The following is a 19,599-nucleotide window of genomic DNA, read 5'->3' on the forward strand; positions in this document are numbered from 1 at the left end:
GGTAAGGCAGTGCATACAGCCTACCTCAGCCAAGGCCTTTGATACTCACCAAACTAGGCATCAACCCCTATATCAGTAGGTGGGTTGCAAATTGACTCACAGATAGAACACACAGTGTGAAAGTAGCAGACTCCATGTCAGACTGCTAACCAGTCATGAGTGGAGTTCCACAGGGATCGGTCCTGGGTCCTCTCCTGTTCGACATCTACTTCTCAGAAGTCCAGGACAACACAAAGGGACTCTGGCTGACCAAGTTCACAGATAACTGCAAGCTGGGAGCCGTTATTAACTCCCCAAGTGATGCAGACATCCTACAGAAAGGCCTCACTTAGACCAATGACTGGTGTCGAAACCATGGCCTTAAGCTTAACGCCAAAAACGCCAAAAAATATGTCATCATCCCCTTTGGTAAAAACTCATTTCCCACTAATTACCACATTGATGGGAGCCACTGAACACTGAAGGGGTTATAAGAGATCTGGGGATGCAGGTTAACAGCAACCTCTCCTTCAACCACCACATTGCCACTGTGGTCAGAAAGTCCTTCTATGTGGCACACCTCATTACCAAGGGTTTTGCATCCAGGAAGAAAGAGGTCATCGTCTCTCTCTACTCTTCCCACATTAGACCAATCATTGAGTATACTGCCCCATTTAGCATGTCCCTCACTAGACACCTGCAACAGCTGGAGAGGCCACAGAAGTATCTCATGAAGAGGATCCTAGGCATTAAAAACATGTCGTACACGGACAGACTCAAAAGACTCCAGCTATACTCTGTCTCAAATTGCCTACTTAGAGGCAATCTCTGCTTGACTTACAAAGCCATGTTTGACCCAGCACAGTTAGAAATGCTACATCTAAAGAAATCCCAGTCCCTCCACACCACATGATCCAGAGACCTGAACCTCATTACCACAATCAACAGAATATGCTGGAGGTACAGGTTCCTCACCCAGAGACTGCCCATGCTCTGGAATAGACTTCCCATACATGTCAAGCAGAGCACCTCACTGGCCCTCTTCAAGAAAAATCTTGATGAGTGGATGGGTAAAAGAAAGTTCACTCTGGGGATCAGTCCTGTGGCTTTGTGGCTCTACTTGATACAGGCACTGGGAACTAACTTTGGGTGACACGATACCAGGAAACTTCTATATGTTAGGCTTGTAAAGGCTGCTGGGCCATTAGCCTAGTACACATCTATGAACCTCTGAACCTATGAATGAACATTTCTTTAGTCTCCACATTCAGTGTTTTAATATCAAGATGGTACAAACTGAGAGATTTATTAGCACATATTACTGTATAAATCAAAATATTCGAAATGTGCAAGAGTTATAAGAACTCTTAAATACAGTATCTTGACATTGCAAATTATTTTTTGGACTATGGGGTTGAGAGTAGGGAGCATTTAAAAATTAAATAAATGATTAACTAGGCAGTTTATATGATGGGATAGTGGAAAGGCAAATAGTGTAGGCCAACTGTTACCAGAATTTAAGCTTGTGTGAATTGCTTCAAACTCATTTTAGTATGCTGACATAAAAATTAGTCAGTAAACATAATCAACAATCTAATGAAGGACCCCCTTGCATCTGACCCTATCCTACCTTTCTTCCATCTATCCTGAGTCTTCAGTTCTCTTTTCTGATTTCTTTCTTCACTGACTAATGAAACGTTCCACTACTTGAGTCTGACTTTTACAAAAATGCATTATTATAGTTCTCTATCTTCATCAGTTCCAGTTTATCAAAGACAGTAAAACAAACTTTATTATCTAAAGAGCTGAATAATACAGAATTATTTTGTACTACCACAACAGCATTCATTCAAGAAGCTAAGAAAATGAAAATAAAAATAAAAATAAAATAAAACTCAAATAACTGGGTTTCTGCTGGTCAGTGTCAGTTTCACACAAGAAACACGGCCGCACTTTCTTATGTCTCATCTCCTTCTTTCCTCCTTCTATCTGCAGCTTACCTTCTCTTCTATCTATACTTTCCTTTCACTTGTAAATATTGGAAATATTATATCAATAATGCTGGTCTTAACATTTGTAAAATGATATGTTATGCTTATTAACCTCAGTTTAATGAACTGTATTTCCTGTTTTATAAAAAAATGTACTGTTCATTACCAGTCAATGTCAAAACGTTTTGCATTTTAATTACGTTTTATTTCAGTTCCATAAACAGCATACCTTGTTTTAAAATATTTTGCATTTTGCATGTCTAATCTATATCAAAACTCTTCCCCAAGCTGAGTGTGAAGAAATTCAATTGAAATTACAGAACTACCCTGGTAAACAGATGAAAATAAAATAAAATAACATCAAATAGTAAATACATGACATTGTATTATACATATATGCTGAGCTTGTGCTTTGAAAAGAACCCCTACTGGCTTTGTTTCATTACCATGTCGTCTCTTATTTTCAGGTATTATAAAATGGAATTCAATTTGCGTGATTACCAGAAAGAGGTTGTGCAGCCTGCATTGCGTGGTTACAATGTTATCATCTGGCTTCCAACTGGTAGTGGCAAGACAAGAGCAGCTGTATATGTTGTTCGAAATCATCTGGAAAAAAAAACAAAGGCAAAAGTCGCTGTTCTTGTGAACAAGGTAATATACCACTCATTCATATTAGCATAGATTCAAATCCTAGTTAAAGTCAGTCATTCACCCTGGTCATATGCAAGTGAACAAAATAAAGGTAATGAGCAGAAACTGACTTTTTGTCCCGTCAGTTGTTCTCTGAGATAGTTATTTACTAATATGGCAGAAACAGTATTGGCGTGGTATATTTCTCAGCTGCTCCTAATTTTGCAGGATATCCCTGATTGTGTCTCATATTTTTCCTCTCTCCTTCATTAAAGTTTTGATTTTCTGATAAATCACAAAAGATTACAGTCAGTCAATAATTTCAGAGATTAGAATGTCATTAATTAATATGTTTTACATTGTCATGCATTGTCATTATACTTCTGAAAATACATGATAATGCAAAACATATTAATATTTAAGTGAATTAGAATATATATATATATATATATATATATATATATATATATATATATATATATATCTAGATAGGGTCATAGGTAGGTACTAGGCTTTCGCCCAAGGGCCTACGTAAGCCAAGCCAGCAAGGTTCCATAGCTTACGCTACCCAAGAAAGTTATTTTCCTGTGCCACTGTCCAGCAGAGACACAGAAGTGATCCCCGGGGTGTATTTCCTATTTCCCATCCACTCATCAAGATTTTTCTTGAAGAGTGCTAATGAAAAACTTTGCTTGACATAGATGGGTAGCTTGTTCCAGAGTATAGGAAGTCTCTGGGACAGGAATCTATCCCTCCAGCGTGTCCTGTTTATTGTGGTGACAAGGTTTAGGTCCCTAGAGCATGTAGCTCGGAGGGATTGGGATTTCTTTACGTGTAGCATGTCCAACAGCTCTGCGTTTGACATAGCTTTATGTGTTAGGCAGAGATCACCTCGGAGTAGGCAATATACTATGAAGTAAAGCTGGAGTTTTTTGAGGCAGTCAGTGTAGGGCATTTGTTTGAGGCCAGTAATCCTCTTTGTGAGGTACTTCTGTGGCCTTTCTAGCTGCTGCAGATGTCTTGTGAGGTACATTCCAAAAGGGGCGTTGTACTCTATAATGGGTCTAATGAGTGATGAGTAGAGGGGAACAATGACCTCTTTTTTCCTGGATGAGAACCCTTTTATGATGAGGTGTGCCACGTAGAAGGACTTCCTGACTACTGTGGTGATGTGACTTTCAAAGGAGAAACTACTGTCCACCTGGGTCCCAAGGTCTCTTATCATGCATTCAGTGTTAAGTAGATTGCTGCCTATGTGGTAGTTCATGGGTACATAGTTTTTACCAAAGGGGATGACACTGCACCTTTTGGCATTGAGCTTGAGGCCATGGCTCTGACACCAGGCATCTGTCTCAGTGAGGCCCTTCTGTAGGATGTCCGCATCATTTGGGGACTTGACTCTGGCTCCTAGTTTGCAGTCATCTGCGAACTTCGTTAGCCAGAGGCCTTCTGTGTTAGCCTGTACTTCAGAGAAGTAGATACCAAACAGGAGAGGTCCCAGGACAGAACCCTGTGTTACTCCACTTGTCACTGCTTTGAGGTCAGATTTGGAGTCTGCAACATTTACAGTGTGAGTTCTGTCAGTGAGCCAGTTGGCAACCCATCTTGTGACGTAGGGATTTATACCTAGCTTATTGAGTTTAGCTATAATTCCAGAATGGGGGATGGTGTCAAAAGCCTTGGGGAGGTCAAGATAGGCTGTGTGAACCACCTTACCCTCATCCACAGCTTTGGTGACTGCCTCAAAGAAGTCGATCAGGTTCAGGAGGCATGATCTGCCTTTCACAAACCTGAACTGGGTGGGATCCAGAGTTTGGAGATTACCAATGTCTTTGTTTATGAGTTCCATGATGATACATTCCATGGCCTTGCAGACCAGGCTCGTCAGGCTAATAGGTCGATAGTTCCTGGGATAAGTGGTGGCTCCCCCTTTGTGGAGTGGTATAGCTGTTGCTGTGCGTCATTCAGTGGGCACAAAACCTGATGCGAGGCTATTATTGAACATGGTGCTTAAGTGGGTAGCCAGTTCCTTCTGAAGTTCATGTAAAACGCAGACTGGGATGTTGTCCAGTCCCATGGATGCTGTGTTTTTGGCTTTAGAGAGTGCAGCTTTTACCTGCGTAGTTGTGATTACAGGGACTCTGCATTCTTTCTGTATAGATACGAGCCCTTTAGGGGGTGGGGGGGGGTAAAGTTAGCACTGAACCGATCTGCCAGGATGTTGGCAATATCAATTGGTTCTGTAATTTTCGTGCCTTTGTGCTGTAACTCAGGGCAGATATGGGTGTTGCCATCTAGATTCTTGACATAGCTATAGAATGCTTTGTGGTTGCCCTTGGATTTAGTGGCGATTTTGTTTTCGTAGCTAGCTTTGGAGGATCTTATAAGGGATCTCAGCTTCTTACTTAGGCTGACCAGGGAGCTCCTCCACTCATGGGATTTTACTCTCTTTTGCAATAGTTTCTTCATTCTGTTGTGCAGTTTGTTTATGGCAGGGGACCACCAGATTGGCTTCCTTTTTTTGGAGGATAGTGTCTTGGTTCTGTTTGGGATAGTACAATCCATGCACTCGTGTAAGTGCTTATAGAGTGCATTTGTGTAGGATTCAGCAGTTGTAACTGTATTGTCCATCTGCATGGGTGTCATGAAGTTCACCACTTCTGTCTTAAGAAGCATGAAGTTGGCTTTGGAGAAATTTTTTACTGTGGTTTCCTTAATGGGGCGTGGGGACGGGATATATAAAATATATAAAATTTACTTGTAGGCCTTTGCCCCTGATTTTTGAGTAAAGATGTTGAGAGGTTATGTGACATAAGAAAAGAGACAAAACTATGTAATGCTAGTGAGAAGTTACTACTAATACTGGTCTTTTGTTTGCACCATAACTGCTATTGTCAGCAGAGGCTGGAGACTTAATTTCTACAGCGCTGCAAGCTGTATCTGACAAGTACAGGAACTTCGATATGAGCAAGTTCAAAACACGTCTAATGAAAAGCATCACAGTGAAGGATTAAAAAATCAAGATGCACCAGCTGTTTAATGATAATAAAGCATTTATAGATAAAATGTTATAAATATAAGTTACATTTCACAACTGATGCATAGCATTTAAGGCAACAGCTTCTGAAACTGCAAGTAAATTATTGGTTTACATATTTAATTTTGTGTGTCTCATGAAATATCAGATTCTTCAAAGAGAGAATGAGAAAAGAGTGATCATTTTAGAGTAAATCTAAAATGATTAAAAGCAAAAAGCAAAACAAAAGAAATATTTTTTTGGATGAGGCAAGTCCCCCTGCACCACATACATCCCCTGCTAATTACATATACCAAGACTGACATTGTACAACACTGGGTTAAGAGCAAATTCCCTGATCCTGTTGTAACATGTTCTCATACTGAAAGCAGACAGCAGGCTGAAAAGCAAGGGAAAGAGAGAGTCCATTCTTGCAGACTCTCAGTGATAACCAAATCAAAGATTTATTCTCTCTAATGCTATCTATAACAAGTTGCTTCAAACCCCATGGTAAAATAATGTAATTTTTTTTGTATTTAGTTTTAGCTGAGTAATTTGTCTAAGAGATACCAAAATAATTGAAATTGTCCATTGTGTTATGGTTTAAACAAAAGAGGTATGCATGTACTGGAGAGGGGGTCACTCACCAGTACTATTATAAATGTTATTTCATCAACTGATTTTATGAGTGAAGATTGTATATTGTTGCGAATCTACAGTGTTATACCCTACCTCTAGCATTATTTCTCAGCCATTCTTATTTTGTGTAGGTTGGGATGTGTAAACTTGATGTGTTACTAGATTCCAGCATTGCTATAATTGTAAACTGTTTTCAGAAGTTATGCCACCAGTTTTATTAAACTTATTGCCCAACTTTGTGCATTACAGTAATAACAAGTCAGAGTTGAATCAGGTATTCTGTGTGCTGAATGGTAGAGTTTTGAACCGTTTGTATAACAAATATTTCAGATGTTCCTTAATCTTCCCTTATGTGAAAACTGATCTATATTGACTAAGATGCAGTTTGTCCTGAGAGTACATGTGATAGTCATAGCTGCAATTCTTCCAGAAATTAATAAGTTTGATACTGTAAACAGTACAGAGTTGCTTTCACCAACAGTTATACATGGTGGATAGGTAATGGTTCCAAAGGGATGATGGTGTCATTTCACTTGATATTAGGATAATGAAGATTCCTCAAATATTTATATTATTTCCAGAATGGAGTTTAAAGTTAAGTGGTATATGCCTGAGGTCATTAGTCCCTACATGAATTAAAATCAAGTTGTAGTTGACCTTACATTGAAGCAATTTTGTGATTGTGTTTATGACAACTGTTAATTTTAAACCTGCTAGAGCAGAGACAGTGACGTGGTTCTTATTTAAGCTACACGCGTCTCTTAGTATAAACACCGAGTCACTCAAAACTAAACTTCATAGTCTTTTGTTTGGATTAAGGCAGTAAAGTTAACTTTAGTATAAGGAATATGAATTTTCTCTTGTCTGGTACCTTCTCTCCCAAGCAGATGTTTTTTTGTATTTTTTTATAAAGTGTATTATATTAGTTGCTCTCATTTATTAATGTTGATATAGCAACAGCTGTTTCGTTGACTGCTGATATATTGAAAAAAATATGCTGCATCACCTTTCAGCAATTCTCAAAAGGATTTTTTTTGCAAGGAAGGAAGTCCCCTGCACCCCTCGATGTGGGAGACAAGCACCTCATATCCCTAAAATTATATATACCTGCTCTACGGTCCCACAGGACTGAAGAAAAGGAAAACATTGTTAGCGAAAGGTGTTTTGATACGTCTCCCATCTATTGACAGTTGAAGAAACAGCTATCAACAGACTGACTGCAGCTTCCTTTCCTATATTTCTAATAAATCCAGTTCTTTTCCTATCAGTTTTGTTCCTTATTATTCCTTGATTACTAAGTGTGCAATTATACCCAGAGTATAAGTCTAGAGTAAGTGCACTGTATCCATGTTTATTGTCAAGTGGTAAAGAAATTTTCGCATTGGATAATATATCTGGCATTACCTTTTCTAATAAATTGGTACTTTCAGAAAAAACTATTCTGTTGATTATTACATAACATAATACAGGTAGACAAATGCTTGATCTAAACTCCACAATGGCAGTAGCATTTAGTAAGATAATGTTTTTAAGGAAATCTTTCAGCACATAAGAATTAAGAAAATCCACTGTGCCTTTGCTAGAGTTTACTAATTAAGTAGTAGTGATGTCCTGCCCCTAGTAATGTGTAATGTGCAGATCTACTCTCGATAATCAGCTTTAGTAAACAATTTGTAATAATAAATGTAATTTGTTTGACAGTGCTTGCTTATAAATGCAGCTTCTTAAATTGTATAGTATTTAATAGTTACATATTCTATACAAGCTCCAAAGACAGCTATCGTAGTAAAGCACAGTTCATTTATTAGAGAAGAAGTATATAATGTTATTCACAAATAAAGGTATAAATACTAATAATGTTTATATGTCAGCTCACAGTCATGAAACTTTTACTGAGAGCACTTCCTGGCAGATTATTTAGAGAGGGGACATGATTAATCAGTGTTCTGGGAACTTACTGACCGTGTCTTCAGACGTAAAGGCAGACCCGGTCCCACACCAGTGATAGTATTCTACCTGTTTCCTAAAATCAGCTATTACTCTAAGATATGCAAAGTATACATCTGGATATGTTTTAAGGCTGGTAATTTCTCAGGGATGGCTGAACTGTTAGTCTACAGATCTACTACACTCTCACGGAATGGAAGACAAAAACAGCATGGCAAGTTCATAAAGACTTTAAAATTGCAAGAGAAAGCTCACAAATAGTAATGTAAATATAAAATATGCCCTCAGAGCCCTGGAAAAAGTGCAAATAAAAAAGCAAACTTAAACTTCCAGTTCCATGGTGCTGGCAGGTAAACTGTTCAGCTACAATATGGAAAATGCAGTCCTTCTTCTCTTCTCTTCTGTGGTACAATGGTCACTGGTCAAGAACTGCTGTTTGCGCTAATGCTTTACTTCTAAATAATGATTGTCACCAAAGACCTTAATACCTTTCTCCAGTCTAACAATAGATACATTTGCTTTAGATCAGCAATCACAAATAACTAGTCGTACCTGAATCACAAATTCTTTGATTTTTAGCGATAGTCAGAAACATTTTCTCTTCTTCTTCTTTCATTGTAGCTCAGGAGCTACTTCAGTCAGTCACACAGATGGTCCTACAAGTACTTGGGTTGGGCTTTGTCCTTGATCTTTCTTTCACATTTCACAAACATGAAAACCTTTCTTACCCAGCTTAAACTTGCCTAAAAGATATCCAATCATTTCTCACCTGAAGCACATACATCTTTTGTTAACAACGCCCTTATTTGCAAGCTGGCATATGTTCTCTTCTCGTAAAATTATGCATCCCTCTGAATTCTTCTACATTAGAAAAAACCCTTACTAAAATTTGTCTTTTCATAAACCTTTCTAACAGTGACACACACAGACATGCACTTTTTTTTACGTTATGTCACTCTTGATAATGTAAAGCACTCTTCTTACTTCCACTATTTTGTCACTGATAATCTAGAAAATTAACTTTTGGTTGCAAGCCACAATATTCATATTAATTCACATTGACATCTGCCCTCCCAGTACCATAAATCTATACTGTTGCATTCCTCAGCATGCTTTCAAGTCACAACAAATTGCGCACATTAACCTTAAAAGGCACACTTTCATTTTAGCCATCACTGAAATATTGCTCTCCAAGCTTGCTCCTGGTGTCTGAAACTCTCTCTTAATTATTTCAGAAACATCTCCAAACTGCCACCTAGTACAAAAGCATTTTTTATCAAACAACCCTCTAATACCCTCCCATGTCCTTCTAGCCCCATATCTATTAAACCTACTTCTTGACTTGACTGTTTTGCCAGTCAGAAATGATGCTTAATGTTTATATCCTATTTTATTTTGTTTTATTCATTTGTGTCATGTTATATATTTATTTTAATATATTAATTATTTGTACTAGGCATTTTGCATATCTTTGCTTCTGTCCATGGTAATACATGAAAAGGGACTTATGATCAGAAGGATTGCTATCGGTAAGATACTGTTCGTCAGATGGTATCTATCTATCTATCTATCTATCTATCTATCTATCTATCTATCTATCTATCTATCTATCTATCTATCTATCCTCCTTTCTTTGTAATCTGTGAAGTTCCAACTGGGATGTCCCATTTTCAGTAAATGAGAAAAGCTCCAGCAATGATACAGTATATATATGTGTGTGGGAGTGTGTGTGTGTGTGTGTGTGTGTGTGTGTGTGTGTGTGTGTGTGTGTGTGTGTGTGTGTGTGTGTGTGGGTGTTTGGGTGTGTGCATGTGTGTGTGTGTGTGTGTGTGTTTGTGTGGGTGTTTGGGTGTGTGCATGTGTGGGTGTGTGTGTGTGTGTGAGTGTGTGTGTGTGTGCGCCTGTGTGATTTTAGTTAACTACTTCGCTGACCCACTTCACTGGCATTCACAAAATTGTCCATAAATAGTCAAAACACATAAACTCAAAAAAAAGAAAAAAAAAAAAAAGAAAAAAGGAAAATGGGAAAATGAAAAAAAACCTTTTATGTGCGGGATGCAAGCCTGCATCTCCAGCTGTTCCCCACACCTCCTGCTATATATATATATATATATATTCCAGGACTGCACATCAGTGTAAAAAGGGCAGAACCTTACTTCCCACTGTCAAGGCAAAATACTGGCTTTTTTTGATGAAGGTGCATTTTACTGAAAAAATGCCAGAGATGGTCTGCAGCTGTCACCCCTGGGATTTAGGTTACTGGCTAAGGCTCTTGCCACCCCTATAGTGCCTTTTTTAGGCAAATTTCAAAGGACAAAACTACCACCGTAACAGGTACAAACATGTAAAATCTGAAGGTAATGCTACTCAATACTAAAAGTCTAAACCTCAAAATGCACTCTCTCGAGGCACACCTAAAAATGGAGAACATCGATATCTGTGCAGTAACTGAGACCAGGTTCAGGACTCCAGAGAGCACCCCTGCAATACCAGGCTACAACTCTTACCACACTTTTCGGCCACCAAATCAGGACCGAAACACTAAAGGTGGAAGAGTGTCCATATTCACCAAGGATATTCACAACACCAGGCTAGTTGCCCAACACAATGCGTCTGAAATTCTTCAGGTGCAACTAACACTAGGTAAGACTGCAATCCAAATTGTAGCTTGCTACAAATCCCCTACCATGCCCCAAGATTCTCACTACATCTTTGTAAACATACTGGAAAATATTAAGATACAACCAAACACCTTAATACTGGCTGATTTCAACTACCCTGCTATTAACTGGGAAAACTACTCGTGTACCAACACCTTTGCCCAATGGTTCTTGGAATTCATAAATTCCAATGGCCTGGATCAACTAATCCTTAGTCCCACCAGGGGCTCAAATATCCTAGACCTGGTCATTACCAACATGGGAAATCGATGCTCCACACCTATGGTCACCCCCTCATTGGTCAGGTCTGACCATAAGCTAATCACCCTTGACATCCACATCCCACCCCCACTCCCCCAGTAAGGAAACCTTTGTAAAAAACTTCTCCAAAGCCAACTTCATGCTACTCAAGTCAGAAGTGACAAACTTCATGACAACCATGCAGATGGGAACTGAAAGTTCGACTGCTGAATTTTACACTAAGGCACTGTACAGGCACATCCACTTGTGCATGAATCGTGCCATCCTCAATAGAACCAAGACACTCTCCTCCAAAAAATGGAAGCCAATCTGGTGGTCCCTTGCCATAAACAAACTTTACAACAAAAAAAGAAACTGTTGCAGAAAAGAGGAAAATCCCAGGATGCAAAAAACTTCCCTTACCAGCCTCAGTAAGAAGCTGAGATCCCTCATAAAATTCTCCAAAGCTAGTTACGAAAATAAAATTGCCAAAGATTCCAAAGACAACCACAAGGCATTCTATAGCTATGTCAAGAATCTAAATGGCAATGCTTGGATATGCTCTGAACTACAACAGAATGGCATTAAATATACTGATCCCAAGGATATTGCCAATATCCTGGCAGATCGATTCAGTGCAAACTTCACCCCCCTCTCACCCCCTAAATGGCCCATCTCAATAGCGAAAAATTGCCAAATTCCGGTAATAATGGCCACACAGGTAAAAAATGCACTCTCCAAAGCTAAGAATACAGCATCCATGGGACCAGATGACATCCCAGGCTGTGTACTACATGAACTACAAAATGAACTGGCACCTCACCTAAGTGTCATGTTTAATCATAGCCTCACCTCAGGCTTCGTGCCCACTGAGTGGCACACAGCTACAGTTATCCCACTCCACAAGGGGGGATCCACCTTGGATCCTGGGAACTACCGCCCCATCAGTCTGATGAGCTTGACCTGCAAGGCCATGGAACGTATTATCATGAAACTTATAAACAAAGACATTGGCAACCTTAAAACACTGGACCCCAGTTTGTGAAGGACCGATCTTGTCTCTTGAACCTGACTGACTTCTTCGAATCAGTCTCCAAAGCCATGGACAAGGGTAAGGTTGTCCACACAGCCTATCTGGGCCTCGCCAAGGCCTTTGACACCACCCCCCACTCTGGAATCATAGATAAACTTACTAAGCTGGGCATTAATCCCTATGTCACTCAATGGGTTGCCAACTGGCTTACTGACAGAACCCACACTGTAAAAGTAGCTGACTCCAAATCCATCTCTAGACAAGTGACATGTGGAGTACCTCAGGGTTCAGTCCTGGGACCGCTCTTGTTTGGCATCTACTTCTTTGAAGTACAGGCCAACACTAAGGGACTCTGGCTAACAAAGTTCGTAGATGACTGCAAACTAGTAGCCATTATTGAATCCCCAAATGATGTGGATATTCTACAAAAGGGCCTTACAGAAACAGATGCTTGGTGCCAGAGCCATGGGCTCAAGCTCAATGCCCAGAATCCCCTTTGGGAAAAAACATGTACCTGTGAATTACCACATAGGTGGCAGTACACTAAACACCGAAAGTGTGATAAGAGACTTAGGGACACAGGTGGACAGTGGTCTGACCTTCGATAACCACATCGCCACAACAGTCAGGAAATCCTTCTATGTGGCACACCTCATCACTAAGGGCTTTTCATGCAGAAAAAATTAGGTAATTGTCCCACTGTACTCATCCCTCATTAGACCCATTATAGAATACAATGCCCCATTTGGTATGTACCTCTCAAGACATCTGCAACAACTGGAAAGGCCACAGAAATACCTCACTAAAAGAATCACAGGCCTAAAGCAGATGCCCTATGCTGACCGTCTAAAAAAACTCCACCTATAATCTGTCGCATATCATCTACTTAGAGGCGATCTCTGCTTAACATACAAGGCCATGTCAAACCCAGAGCTGTTGGACATGCTACACTTAAAGAAATCCCAATCCCTCAGAGACACATGCTCCAGGGATCTAAATCTTGTCATCACAATGAACAAAACATGCTGGAGGGGTAGGTTCCTGACCCAGATAGTCCTCAGACTCTGAAATAGACTGCCCATACATGTCAAGCAGAGTGCCTCTTTGGCCCTCTTCAAAAGGAACCTTGATTAGATGGAAGATAGGAAATTCACCCTGGGGGATCACGTCAGTCTCCCTGCTAGACAGGGGTCCAGGGAAATAAATACTGTGGGAAGAAATATCCAGGGAATTGTTATGGCTAGGCTTGTATAGGCCCTAGTGCCGATAGCCTAGTACCAACCTATGAAATGCACTTCACAAAACCATTGATGTAACAAATGCATAATTAAACCATCAAAACCCATGTAAATATGTATAATATAAAATATACACACACACACACACACACACACTCACACACACACATATATATATATATATATATATACATACACACACACACACACACACACACACACACACACACACACACACACACACACACAGATACTACATAAATAATCAACAGGTGTGCAAGATCACATATTTCTCAGGGTAGAGAAATATGCCCTTATCATGAGATTGTGCAATCTTGGAGGTGTGTGTATATATATACATATATATATATATATATATATATATATATATATATATATATATATATATATATACATATATATATATTTATATATATATATATATATACATATATATATATATATATATATATGGTTAGCTTGCCCCCTGCAAAAAATTATGTTTTGTTTTATTTTTTTAAGGTTAAGTTTTGCACATGCTGAGAGTGTTGTTTGGTGCATGAGTTTTGGCTTGCCAATGTTTGTGAAGTTGACTTTTTCTGGTTGATTTTGTAAAGGTCAATCTTTGGGTGTTTCATTTAATTTCAGCACACACATATACATGCATACATGTAGCTAGACAGACATACACACATACATGCAGACACACATGTATACATTCACATAAATGTGCAAACAAGTGCACCAACATAATGCTACAAGCAGAATGCTGATCAAAGAAATGTAGATGGATAGAATAAAGAACAGAGGACAGAAGATATCTAGAAGTGTTAGTAGAAGGTGTGACCAGTGGTGGGATTTAAAATTTGTCAAGCAGTGAACCTGTCTGTTCTGTTTTGGTTATGCTCTGAGGAGGATAGCTGAGAACAGTTTGTTTGTTAAGAAGGTGATGCACACTTGAAAGAAAAGGCATGACAAAAGAAATTTGATTTATTTTTTTTCTTACATGATCTGTCATTAACTGTTCTGACCAAAAAGGTGATATTTCGAGTTGACTTTTAATGAGCTTTTGCAAGTTGATGAGACGTTAAGTATTGATTAACAATATCACTAGTAGTTTGGTAGAGGAGACTACCCCAGTCTGCATGAATCTGAAGTGCCAAGTTTGACAGCTCTGGGTAGCAGAGTGGTACAGTTGTTATTGCTGCTACCTCACAGTGCTTGATTCTCCAGTTCAGTTTTCAGCTTGGCTGGGTTTGAGCAGAGTGTGCATCTCTTTTCTGTCTTTGAATACATTTTTGCTGGATGCTATGGTTTTCTCCCACATTGCAAATCTGTGCTGTAGGTGAACTGGCATTTCCAAAATCTTCCCATAGATATGTGTACCATGCTTGGCTGAGTATATGTTTGCATCCTGAAGTGAGAGCTGGGAAAAAAATGTCAAACTGAGGGCAGCCATATTCAGTCAAAATCAGTATTAGAGACCTTGTTAAAAATTTAAATAGTTCCTGGACCCAGGCTTGGTGAGAACCTCTTCATCTTTGCCACACAAAGCAGCAGTGATGATAAAATGGTAGTAAGTCTCTTTTTTAACATCTTTACTGAATTGTCACTTGAGACATAGTAACATACATGTATATAAAATAAAGCAAACCATATTAACATGTTTTCTGTGAAAAACATTCCTCATCACATATATGTTTTGTACAACTATCATCAATCCAACATTACTTAAATTGCTCAATTCCTGCCTTCCCTTAAACATCACTCCTCTTCCAAAACATTATTCTGCATATATCATTCCCACAATTTGTTATATTTTTCTATGTAATTTATCATATCATTTCTAATGATCCACTTTTTCTTCTTTTATCTCTGTTCTGTTGGAAGGAACAGCTTATCCCACTTAACCCTTGCCCTTGTCCTTACCCAGATAAAATCCTACATGACTTCAAATACAGTTGTTTTAGACTTTGATTTCCATTTTCTAGTAATTGCTTTTTTGTCAGCCACCAGATTTAACTTAACAATGCCTTACTTTGTCTAGGCAATTCAGATCCTGTATCCCAGCTCAAAAAATCATTTCCTTAGTTACGCCCATTTACTCACCCAATATTTCAGACATAGTACTCTGTAGGACTTTTTGAAAGTCTGTCAAATTATTACATGCCCGAAACATACATTCTCAGTTACTCTTTCTTCCCTATTAAACCTCCAACATTTGCCATCTACCTGAGGAAAAATTCTTAGGAGTCTGTTTGGGGCATAAAAATACCTATGCAAACACTTTCAAGCAGAAAATCCTAAATATTCTAGACTTTGTTACATATGGAGCCATACATATGCCCTCCTATTGTTTCCTTGTGAAATGCTTATTCCAATCTGTCTTCTCACTCTTTCTAACCTTCTCTGATTGATTCTTATAGTTATTGTGCAAAATTTTATATTCCCTACTAACTATCCATTTTTGAACAGCAGCTTCTGTCCTAGATTCATCTAAAAACTCAATCAGTTTAGGACTTTCACTTAGAATCTCCTATCCCTTTATCTTTGTGTATACACTGATAACACTCCCTGGTAGGGAAGGCAGTCTTTAGCCTGCATTCCAACTTTCTTCTTGGCCTCTTTCCATTCTATTACCTTTCCCTCTCTAGATATTTGCTCCCAATACCTTGGTTCCTTTGCCAATTTCTCCAGTAAACTTCAGCCCCCTCTTACCTATTTTTATACCCCTTGTGATGATGTGAGGTATTGCCAGCTAAGCCAGGAGAAGTAGGGAAGTGGATGTGTAATGTATGCCAGCACAACTAGCTGGAATATAGTAAAGAATTATACATTATTTGAATATCAAACTAATTTGTACAGATGCTTGTGCTGGAAATGGATTTGTAAAATTGCTTGTGCTAAAAATGTACCAACAGTGGGTCTTGACTGTATTGCAACTGAATTAAAAAAGATATATATATATATATATATATATATATATATATATATATATATATATATATATATATGTTAAGAGAGGCTACTGGAAGAGAAGAAGTTAAGCTCAGCTCCAGTTAACTTTGGAAAATAGTAAGAAATTAAATTACTGGGGCTAGGCCATAAAGATGTTATCTCACAGTTTTGAATGAAGTCAGAGATGCAATGTCTGTAAGAAGCATGGTTTGTTAGTCTCTGCAGGAGGAGTAGAAGTTTGTAATTGTTTCATGACTTCCATAAGCTGCACCAGATCTGAGCAATGCTCTTGTGTGTGTTTTATTGACATGTAGTTGCTAAATCCTGGCAGTTTCTAGCAATGGGGTGTTGCATGGGAACCAGAAATCAGATGACCAGATATATGTGATGTTATTTTATACAGAAATAATGTTTTAATATTAGGTGAGACAGAAATCTCAAGTCAGTCTGTTTCTTGGAACCTGATATAAAAGGATCCCTCACCTACTTCATCTTACCTTGCTCTATTAAGTAAGTAGGGACAGCAATTCTCTAGATCAGTCAGGGAAATATAATGAGAATAGTTAAGTATTGTTTTCTGTAACTGTGTGAATCTTTCCAGCTGTGTTATTTTTAAAATCTCCTGTGGCTGAAACTCTTGTGTTTATTGTAAATAGATATTTTATATTTTCATGTTCTTTTATTATTTATTATTAAATTTATTTAAACTTTTCATTGTGGCTGTTCCTTTAGAGAATATTTTAACCTTTGAGAGTACTTATATCTATTGGTGACACTGTAACCACTCTTGAAGCCTGGCTGTTTGGTCAACATTACCATTTGTATTAATATTAATTTCACTCAGTATAATTGTGTACACTTGCAAGAGCCTTAGGTAGCTGGCTTTGTAGTGTCTGGTGGCAGTGATAACTACCTTATAGGGTGGGCAGAAGGGACAAAGCGGGCAAATCTTTGCCAGCCTTTCCCAGTGTGTGTGTGTGTGTGTGTGTGTGTGTGTGTGTGTGTGTGTGTGTGTGTGTGTGTGTGTGTGTGTGTGTGTGAGAGCTACATGGAGCAGGGACACAAAGCACTGGTTTCACATAGGAGGTGCTGGAGGATTTGGCTTGGACACTCAACTGTGGACTTAACCCTATAGCTGTGCTAGTGGGAGCCTTATTGGGGCCCTGGAGGGAGACAGATATAAAGAAATCCAGACCCTGGACTGACTGTGTTCCTGTGTGCTCTTAAGGGAAACTGTGGTTGATGCAGAGAGGTCTGCATCTGGAAATACTGAGTGTATCCATTTGTATTCCAAGTGAACATCTCTGTTCAGTGTCAGTGGTGAGGATTCAGGCTCCTTGATTACTGGCCCAGAGTGGGGATGTCACATATTGGTGGCAGTGGTGGAATATTAATTGAACTTCTCTAGCCTTTAGGCAGTCGTTATTGAAGGTATTTATTCTCAGCAGCCACAGGGTAAAAATTCAGAGTTTCATTTCACAACAGTTTTATTTATTTAGTTTTTTGTTAGTTTAGTCACGGAAAGCAGGCAAAGACGTCAGCAGGGATTATGGCAGGCTGACAAAGAACCAGCTGGCCAAGGTGTGTGAAGCCAAAGGACTGATGTATGCCAACTTGACTAAAGAGGAAATGATTTCAGCCTTAGTCACAGCTCAGACCAGCAATCAGGAGGAAAACCAGTCTGGTGATGGGAATTTGCAGCCCTCAGACACAGGACAGTTCACCTTTTCCTCAGAGGACTTAAAAACCTGTCTGGAGTTAAAGAGACTTGAACTGGAGGCCAAACATTTGGAATTAGAATAAGCAGAGAGACTGCTGCATTTGAAGGCTGAAGAAAATGAGAAACTGTGGTGTTTGTAGGCCGAAGAAAATGAGAAGCAGCGTCAACATAAGAGGGAGATGCTGACTCTCTGCCAGTGTCATGGAGGTAATGGAGAAGGGAATAATCAAACCCCAGAAGCAATAAAGATCAGTAAATCTCTTCCACAATTTACAGAGGATGACAATTTTGATAGTTTTATTCATATATTTGAAAGAGTATGTCAGCAGTATAATGTTGACCAGTGGCTCTGGGTATGGGTGCTGACCCCCTTAATCCATGGTAACTCTGTAACTACTGCTTCTAAATTGTGTGATGTTGATTGTTTAAACTATGAAAAAGTAAAGAACAGTTTACTTGAATGTTTTAAGTTAACCCCTGAAGCTTACAGAAGAAAGTTTCATGAGCATAGACGCAAGGCAGATGAAAGTGTGTGTGATTATATTGCTGAGTTAACTCATTCACTTCAATGAAGCTCAGGAAGTTTGCACTATAACTTCCAATGGGTGGAGACTAAGCCTTTTGACAGAATCAAATTATGTGCTCACATTTCAAACATATGTTCATATTTCTGGAACCACAGGGATTATGAAAGAAGTATAAATGTCAAACTCTTCAGCAGAAACTATTTTTATAGTGGTAGTATTCTTTAGGTTCTAGGTCTTAAACTCAGTTTGATAAATCAAAGTAAACACAGTAATGATTACATTTATAATATTTTGTAAGCAACCACTCATATTACACACACACTGTCAGGAAAATTGTATTCATCTAGCTGAGAGCTTTCATATGAGGCAAAAGATTTCTGTCTGTGTTACATAGTTGTTGAGTTATTTAGAAATGTGAAAATTATATCTATAAATTAATATCACAAAAACAACAGTTAATATCTACTTACCCGCACAAGGCAGAGGTCAAATATTAATGCAGTTGAGTTTACCATTATGTAAGTTTTACAATGACATCTTTTAAAACCTTGTATATAATATGGTTTTGGAATTATTGATGCAAAGATGAGCAAGCAATATTGAATGCCTAGAGGCATCAGTAGAAGTTAAATGCAAATGCATCTGGAGGTGTCACTCAGATGCAATAAGTTAAGCACTTATTTTCATAGGTGCATGAGTGGGTATCAGGTCGCCACTTCTGAAGGGCTGGCAGACCTTTTGGTGAGGGAACAAGCCCTTAGCACTTCATCTGAGGACATGAGAATATGGTTGGCAAACTGAGAGTGTAACTCTGCAGATGAGCTAGGGAAAAAGGGATCTCCACTTAGCAAGCAGGGCCTCACTGCACAGGAAAGGGATACCCAGTGCTGCACATGAAGGGAACACATGGTGGGCAAGCCTAAACCACCCCAACAGAGTCCACCAGTAACATGGGAAGCCACTAGTTCAGGTACACAGCCAGGATCAAGGGTTACATTTTTAAATGTAACCAGTGGGGCCA

General features: G+C 38.9%; 1 protein-coding gene across 1 annotated transcript in view; it reads left to right on the plus strand.

Annotated features, from left to right (window-relative positions):
* Window positions 1-19,599, plus strand: part of DHX58 (DExH-box helicase 58) — a 409,135-nt gene that overhangs the window by 36,424 nt on the left and 353,112 nt on the right. Inside the window, exon 2 of the mRNA XM_044054731.1 lies at window positions 2,438-2,621. Coding sequence (XP_043910666.1) covers window positions 2,448-2,621 — 174 coding nt within the window. The 5' untranslated portion in view covers window positions 2,438-2,447. The remainder of the gene's footprint in view (window positions 1-2,437; window positions 2,622-19,599) is intronic.

Source organism: Protopterus annectens, chromosome 13.part0 (genome assembly GCF_019279795.1).
Source record: "Protopterus annectens isolate FY-2018-M chromosome 13.part0, PAN1.0, whole genome shotgun sequence".
Lineage (NCBI taxonomy): Eukaryota > Metazoa > Chordata > Ceratodontiformes > Protopteridae > Protopterus > Protopterus annectens.